At 40.2% G+C, this 9,031-nt stretch overlaps 1 protein-coding gene across 3 annotated transcripts in view; it reads left to right on the plus strand.

Moving 5' to 3' along the window:
• The window catches only part of VPS13B (vacuolar protein sorting 13 homolog B), a 485,868-nt gene extending 482,947 nt beyond the window's left edge, over positions 1-2,921 (plus strand). For all 3 annotated transcript variants that reach the window (XM_042465697.1, XM_042465696.1, XM_042465698.1), the window contains 2 exons: positions 142-391; positions 498-2,921. In XM_042465697.1, the coding sequence (XP_042321631.1) occupies positions 142-391; positions 498-746 (499 nt within the window). In that variant the 3' untranslated portion in view covers positions 747-2,921. The remainder of the gene's footprint in view (positions 1-141; positions 392-497) is intronic.
• Positions 2,922-9,031: the final 6,110 nt, after the last annotated feature.

Below are 9,031 nucleotides of genomic sequence, written 5' to 3' on the forward strand. Positions count from 1 at the left end.
ATGACATCCTTAATAGGATTGCAAAACTGGTGCTGAATATTGTTGCCATGTGTGTGTTTATGCCAGCAGCTTCCCAGAGAAACATGCACCTCATGACAGATTGAGTTCCAGGTTCCTAATCTTGAGTTCTTCTTTTAACAGGAAAATGCTTCAGTCTCTAGGGAGACCAGAGGCTCACATGGCTTTGGAAGTAATAATTGTGAGTGGATCAGGCCAAGAACATGAAGGATGTTTGCTACTCACTTCAGAGGTACTGTTTGTGGTTAGCATCAGTGAGGACACACAGCAACAGGCATTTCCAGTGACAGAGATTGAGTGTTCACAAGACAGTGAGCAAAACAATCTAATGAAGGTGCAACTCAAACAGCAAAGAGTTCCTTGTGACTCAGAGGTAAAGGAGAACATACTGTAGCTTTGAAAACAGCAGTTGTTTGAGGGGAGAGTAATTTGCAGGGGGAAAGTGTACGTTTCAGTGAATCTGTGTTCTCTGATTTCAGGCAGAAGGAGGCAGAGAGAGATTGTCTGAACAGCAGTACAACCGACTCGTGGACTACATCACCAAAGCATCATACCACTTTGTTCCTGGTGCTGTGTCTGTACAAACAACAGCACACGCGGTAGCTGTAGAACCAATTCCTACAACAGTTAAGACTTATCAATATCTTGTGGATCCTGTTTTTTCCCAAATATTTATTAGTAAATTTACCATGGTAAAAAACAAAGCTTTGAAAAAGGGGTTTAACTAAAAATACTCAGTGAAAAAAATTGCTTCCATTTGTAAAGTAACACCTTCTATGCAGTTATCTAGTGTGAACTTCTAACTCCACCTCACATTAAATTAATGCTTAAATTTTGTGAGCTGATATAGAAACATAGCACAGTTAAAAAAACAAGACTATATTTTCTGTCCATCTTATATAAACTGTGGTAATTCCTGCTAACTGCATGAGACAGGATTGAACAAAATACTAACAAGATGCTAAAGGGAAGTGTAACAACCCTAAAGGAAGATACTGAAATCCTTTGTCTTTTCTTTAGTTTGGAAATCAAAAAGATAAGACAAAATTCATATTTAAGTTTTCTTGTCCTACAAAGAACAGCCCTTTGCTCTGTCCTATTTTAGGGTCTGCAAGATTCTGTTATAAGCAAGGTTTATAACTCAGCTGTAAAAACTCGCTCAGGGCTGAAAATTTTACTTCAAATGCTCCATCCTTATAGCAAAACATTTCCTCCCACTCAATCTGAAAGCATTGAAGTGGCCGTTTTAAGTTACTAGTGACAGCTGGGTTTTAGCACTGCTTTAACCTTATAATTGCATTCTTTATTTGACTGAAATCCTGCAGGACTTTAGTCCTTAATATAAACTAGTGCCTTTGTGTAGTTTGGGAAAGGAAAATGGTAACTACAGCATTAATTTATTTTTGAAACTATCTGTAGTACTACATTTGATTTTTTTTTCCAGACTTTTGAATGTATACAGTGATGTGGATTGTTTGACGATACATAATTATGCAAGAAATGTTATTGGTTATTGTTGTGGGACCAGAAATATGCATTGTATAAAGCTTTAGGAGTGATGTGCTCAGTCCAGTGTACCAAAAACAAGCCCAAAACACTGAGATAAAACCCAGTCTCTCATCCAAGATGTGTTCAGTCAAATAGCAGTCCGACTGAAGGATTTGCTTCCAAGAAATGTGCACAGAATTCTTGTGGCAGTAACATCACTTTCAACCAGAAGATGCTATTTTCCATCAGTAACTTCCCTTTAGGTTCATATATCTCTATTTTCCTGGAAATAGACAATTTCCCTCCCTGTAATGCAAAGTTGGGCAGTTTTGGCTTTTCAAATGTTTTTTGACAGCACCACCTGTAATACCTAACCTATGCTAGGTAAGAAAGATAGACAATTGCCCATCCATAACATAGAAGAAAAAACAAACAAATCTGGCAGATCTTGGCACTGTCATTATTTCTCACCCTGCTTTAGGGAGGAATGGCTATGTCATATCCACATGCAGGGCATGTGGGGTATGTTGTGCGGGGCAGCGGGGGGGGGGGGGAATACCACCACCCCCCAGTGCCGAAAAAAAGAGTATCTGCGCCCGTAAGGGACACTCATCTGTGCAGATGTCCCTAACAGAATTGCAACCTGAAATTGTGACTGATGTGACTGTAGGCACTACAGTCTAGGTCCCAGTGATACATACTGCTGCATTACTATGGCTTCTCATCCATTGGACCTGCCCATCTACACAGATTGTCCAAAGAACTCTCCTGTTTGTGCTTTCAGGCCTATAATACGAGATGTTTTCAGACAAATGTAATTTGTTGCAGGTGCTTCAAATTCTGTTTTACAGTCTGGACTTTGAAAGAAATCACTGTTGCCGTGACAGCTGTTAGATTTGTGTATTGAAATTGGATCAGCAGGCTTCAATTTGCAGAAATCTCCTTGATGTGGGTTCTCAGTTATTGTCTGTTTCTACTTGAAAATGTGGTCCTAAATGGTTCTCCTTCTGGCTCAGGTTTTCAGGTCAGAAGCTCAGCATTAATCCTTGGAGAGTCTTGCTAAACTTCAAAACTGGGTCTAAGACAAGAACTGAAATTAAATCAAATCACTGCCTTTAGCCGTTATCTAATTTTCCCTAACATTTCCAGTGCATACCAGCACACTCAGATACAGAAAACTCAGAATGTATTAGTTTCAGTATGCTTGCCATGTATCTCATTTTGTTGTTGAGTTACCTTTGAAAAACAAGTTATTATTTATTGATTATGCAAAGTGTGAAATAAGCCTACCCACTGTTAACATTTCATATGTTGATCTGTCAAACTGGTCAGTGTTTACTTTTTAAAAAAACACTACTTAAAATTGGTGAGTTTCATTCCTGAATCTTTTATGAGAATAAAGAGTTATATTGCCAGTTTTGCATATGGACTGTATGCATTACAACTATTTCATCAGTGGTTTGAGTGTTGGACTATGACTTTGGGAGACCATGGTTCAGATCCCTGCTTGGTCCTGTAAACTCACTGGGTGACCCTGGGCAAGTTGTCATGGCAACCTTTTCTGAAGAAATTTGCCAAGAAAACCCTGTGATAGGGTTGCATTCGAGTCGCCATAAGTCAGAAATCACTTGAAGGCACACAATAACAATTTGATAATAATAATAATATAATAATAATAATAATGATTTATTTATAGCCTGCCCAATCACAAGGAATCCAGGCGGGTTACAACAGTAAAAATAAAGATAATACAATACAATAAATAAATTAAATACAATAAAATTAAAGAGAGCGAAGTGAGTACATTCACAGTTCGGCCTGATGGAAGTTGGGCCTCTCTTTTTAATTTCCTCCCAGGTCTGATGATGATGTCATGAAGGGAGGGCTCTTCTTCTTGAGGCAAGGATTTTATTTTAATTACTTTTAATTTAATTCTTCTCATTAAATTTAAGAGAAGAATTGGTGGACAGAGTGACATGAGTCACAGTAAATGGGGAGTAGAACTAGGTAGGGAAGGCCTGCCGGAAGAGATCCGTCTTAAGAGCCTTCTTAAAGGCTGTAAGAGTAGAAATGTCACGGATCTCCTTCGACAGGTCATTCCATAGCTTCGGAGCTGCAATGGAAAAGGCCCTCTGGGTGACTGAAGTTAGCCTAGATTTTATTGGCTGAAGTAGATTCTTCCCCAAGGACCTTAGAGTGTGGGACAGACAGTATGGAAGTAGGCGATCTTTTAAGTATTCTGGACCCAAGCCATGTAGGGCTTTGAAGGTAATCACCAACACCTTGTACCTTGCCCGGAAACTAACTGGCAGCCAGTGAAAGGATTTCAAAACCGATGTTATGTGATCGGTACGACGAGTACCTGTAATTAACCTGGCTGCCATATTTTGTACAAGTTGAAGTTTCTGAACTTGGCACAAGGGTAGCCCCATGTAGAGCGCATTACAGAAGTCCATTCGAGAGGTGACCAGCGCATGTACAACTGTTTCAAGGTCTCCCTGCTCCAGGAAGGGGCGCAGCTGGCGTATCAGCCGAAGCTGATAACAAGTGCTCCTGACTGTTGCATCTACCTGAGCTGTCAGGTGAAGCGACGAGTCAAGGAGCACCTCCAAGCTGCGGACAGAGTCTTTCAGGGGAAGTGTGACCCCATCCAGAACTGGCTGACATAATTCCATACCTGGGCTTGGGTTTCCTATAACAAGTACCTCCATCTTACCTGGATTCAGCTTGAGTCGGTTTTCCCTCATTCAGTCCATTACCGCCCCAAGACAGGCATTCAGAGGAGAGATGCCATCCTTAGTCACTGCATCAGTCTGAGACATAGAGAAATATATTTGGGTGTCATCAGCGTACTGATAACATCCTGCCCCATGTCTCCGGATGATTTTTCCCAGCGGCTTCATGTAAATGTTAAACAGCATAGGAGACAATATTGCGCCCTGGGGTACACCAAATTTTATCTCTCTTTTAGAAGAGCAACTGTCTCCTAGCGCCACCATCTGCCCGAGAGGTAGGACCGGAACCACTGTAGAACAGTGCCTCCGATACCTAACTCTCTCAGGCGTTCCAGAAGGATACCATGGTCAATGGTATCGAAGGCCGCTGAGAGGTCTAAGAGCACCAGCAGGGTCACACTTCCCCTGTCGATGCCTAGACGGAGATCATCAACTAAGGCGACCAAGGCCGTCTCAACTCCGTATCCTGCCCTGAATCCGGTTTGAAATGGGTCCAGATAATCAGCTTCATCCAAGACTGCCTGTAGTTGATTGGCGACCGCCCTCTCAATCACCTTGCTCAAGAATGGTAACAACCAGACTGGCCTATAGTTATTTCTATCCAGAGGGTCCAGGGAGGGCTTTTTTAAGAGTGGTCTGACCACTGCCTCCTTAAGACAAGAAGGCAGGGTACCCTCCCTGAAGGATGCATTGATTATATTTTTCAGCATCAGCTTGACTATATCACCCCCCTGGACAGCCAGCCAGGATGGGCAAGGGTCAAGAGGGCAAGTCGTTTTTTCAGACTACTAAGGAGCTTGTCCACGTCCTCAGTACTTACCGACTCAAATTGATCCAGTCTAACAGCACATTCACATTATTGCAAGCCACAGAACATGAGAGCTCAAAGTTATAATTCATCTGAGTCAGCAGCCTTACAGCAGTTGTTTAATGTTCCTTCAAATCATAGTGCCTCCCTTATAGTTCTTCAAAAACACCTTTGCCCACAATCCAGCTGCATGAAGACTATTGAATTCCTACAATTTTCTGGATTATGAGCAGTAGGCCTACATTTGATGTGAATTGCAAGACTGCAACAAAATGTCGATGCTATCTAGCTGCATCTACATAATATAAAATAAATAAATAAATAAAATCTACTTTCATATTTCGGGTGTAATCATGTATACAAATTCTATTTTTACGTACACTACATTTGGATCAGGGTAATTCTGTGCAGCTGTGGTGACAATTTGGAGGAAGTGTGAAAGTGTCTCTTTCATGCACAGTGTATAATGAGCCCCATTTAGATTGTCTTATGTTAAACATCAGCCCAAGAAGATTGACAGGAATCTGCTCTCTGCAGTCAGGCTGGGTGTTTCAGTAACGAACATCATAACTCTTAATACTTACTTCTGTTTAGAACCCTATTAGGAATTATAGGACCAAGTGACTATGCAGCAGATATGTCAGGGTATCTAGGAATTATGTTTCTATACAGTTTAGTTTATGGGTTCACACTGAAACCATAAACCACAGTTAATTTACAAATACTATTTGACAGTATTTTCCCAAAACGTGGCCTCAAAATCCAAACCAATCACTTGCTTAAACAGGCTTTCTAACCTATTGAACGGTAAAGTATGTTTCTATTCTTTTCCCTACAAATAGGGCTGCATTCTTCAGAACAGTTTTCGATAGCTCCAAGACAGACATTTCTGTATGTCAAGACTTTTCTCAAGCTAATTCATTTTATCCCAATAGACACAGGGTCACTTTTTCTGAGCAGAATGCCTCTGCTTATTAAAGGTACCTCTGACTGATTTTCAGCTATTCCACCCCATACACACACCACAGTTCACCCTATGCAGCACAGCCTCCCAGCCTCAGTACAGTATACAGCATTTCTAAGGAAGAGGAGAGGCTGCTATGGGAAGAGGAGCAGGAAAGCTATTTTGCCAGCCCAATTTTAAGGACCTAAAGAGAGCCAGCCTCTGAAGAGTGCAATGGACTGTATCAAAAGCAGAAAAACACCTACTGCTCAAATTAATCTGCTGGTTCCCAGCGAAGTACATCTAAGGATGCATTTATGTCAATCAGCTCAAACAAAAAGTTGTTCTTTCTGACTGCAGTTACGTTCTGATCACCCATTGAAAGGGCAAACTGATGGTGAGTTCAGTAAACTACCTTCTCCCCAAGGAAGAGCTACAGCATTTGAGACTTCTTGCATAGAAAGGCTATGATATCAGAACTTGCAGTCCCCAACAAAACTGATTAGATGTAGTATTAATTCACGCCACAATATATACCAATTACCACTAGATTGGAGAGCATGAAAGAAGTAAGATACCATTCATGTTGGCCACCGGTTACAGCTATTGGCTAAATGCAACCTCCGAGTTAGCACCAAAGAAAGCCAAACAACAATACATAAAAATACATACAATACAGGAAATGATTCATAAAAACAGACAACAAAGAACATCAAATAGCAAGTGACAATTACGCAATGCCAGGCAGCGTTCCCAGGCATTGCATAATTGTCACTTGCTATTCATGTTCTTTTGTTGTCTTTTTTATTGAACCATTTCCTGTATTGATGTATTTTATATGTATTATCTTACTAGAGAGCCCTTCCCCACCACCACTCCCTTCTCTGTGTCTGTCTTTTTAGATTGTAAGCCTGAGGGCAGGGAACCGTCCAAATAAAAAGATTGTATGTACAGCGCTGTGTAAATTTACAGCGCTTTATAAATAAAGGTTAATAATAATAATAATTGTAAGCAACAACAATAGAACTCGTTTATCTGGCTATTTTGGCAAATAGGATACTAGACTATAGAAAGAAGCACTTCCAATCCAACCAAACAGGCACTTTTAAGATGTGTCATTTCTAGTCAGCAATGCATTCAAACATCTGACTTGTTTGCTTTCTATATGGTAGACGTACTGTTCTGCACATAGAAACCTTCATGGAGAAACTGGTACTGATTGTATCTTTTTATGATTCTAGGAAGACATATAGACAACCATGTTAGTTAATGTCTTGCTCCTTCCAGTCTTTCCCTGGATAGACTACACAGTCTTAAATATTCATCATAAACTTGCTAAATCTTGGATTTTTCTCTCAAAGTATATAAGAAAAATCCAAGATTTAGAGGATTTATGAAGAATATTTAAGGAAAAGACAGCAAGAAGTGGGAAATTAATGCTTTGATTTGGAAGACTGTCTATATGTCTTCCTCTGTCTTACATATAGACAAATACAGAATAGTGCCTGTGCTTCACTGATGGGAACTCTGCTTTTTTAATAATTAAGCAGCTACATTACTGGTTTTAGGGCTTCCAGCATAATCATCTAGCTAGCATATAGAACTGTTACCACTGGCAATCCTTTCAGATATTTATTAAGTCTTCACATAGAACAAGTTTCCAAAACAAACCATCTGCATTTTATTTTCAAGCTTGTAAATTCTGCTAGCCAAACATCAACTTCAAATGGACCATTAACAACTCACCACTCTATATGTGCACGTATCCTCCAATTCACTCTAGTGAAGCTACTTAGTAACTTCTTAGTTGATTCAAAACACCAAACAGTAACAAGGGATCTTCAGACTTTCCAGCCTCTTTTCTTAAATTGGGGAATGTATTTTACTGGCTTTTAAAACATCGGTATTGGAAAAGCATTTTAATGGCCAAACCCATTCATATACTCCACTGTTAGAGGTCAGCTGGAGAGCTGTTTACTGCTGGAAGGCAGACTGTAAGAAATTAGCAGAGTTCAAGAGAATGTAACCAGCAAAAATGCTTGAGAAAAAGTTAACATTAAGGCAGCCAGGAAAAAAGGTGATTTTTTAAAATTATCAAAAGGAAAGAACAAAATTCCCTCCTCCCGCTCCCTCCCTCCTTTTTAAATTTGTTTGGGTAACTATGCAGTCTCTAGCATTAAGAAGAATTGAGCCTTCAATCCCATTTACTTTGAAGCAGCTAACAAACCAATGTATTTGCTTCCAAGTACATTATCAATAGTATTTACATTTCTGTACCACTTAGTGCACTCAGCACTCCTTAAGCAGTTTACAGTCTGTAAACCAATTGCCCTCAACCAGCTGGATGCTCATTTTATCGACCTATGGAAGGATGGAGCCCTGGAATCAAACTCACAACCTTGTGGCTGTAGTAAATTGTCTTTATATAAGCAGGACTATATTGTTAGTTACTGATTTTCCATCTTGCACAATTTGTGGAAATTAAACAAAACCACATTAATTTTCTTCTTCATTCACACCTGCAAATTAGGCCACTATTATGCCCAATGTACATGTTGGCAGCTAAGGTAGAATTCCAGTGGTCCCCAACAGAGTTTACAGCTGAGCTAGGAATTCTCGCTCATGGTAACCACAGTGGTCCGAAGTTTTCTACACAGGCTTACACTTCAAGCATTTGTCTATCATGCTCCTACTAACACTAGTCCCTTGGGGAACTACAATGACCACTACTTGAGCACCAGTTGAGGGAAAAGTTTGGGTATAAATAAACCAATACAACACAGTCCCTAGTGTCAGATAAATCTGTTGCATACCAACAATTTTAATTCTTCTACAGTAGTAGGAATGGGGGGAAAACTATTGTAACACACAAATATGGTGACTTGACTATAACCTACACCAGTAAAGGTTTTGCCTTGCCATGAATGTCTAGTCGTAACCAACTAGGGAGTGCTGCTCATCTCCGTTACTCAGCTGAAGAACTAGTGTTGTCAAAGACGACTCCGTGATCACTTGGCCAGTATGACTGCACAAAACGCG

The sequence above is a fragment of the Sceloporus undulatus genome, chromosome 4 (genome assembly GCF_019175285.1).
Source record: "Sceloporus undulatus isolate JIND9_A2432 ecotype Alabama chromosome 4, SceUnd_v1.1, whole genome shotgun sequence".
Taxonomy (NCBI): domain Eukaryota; kingdom Metazoa; phylum Chordata; class Lepidosauria; order Squamata; family Phrynosomatidae; genus Sceloporus; species Sceloporus undulatus.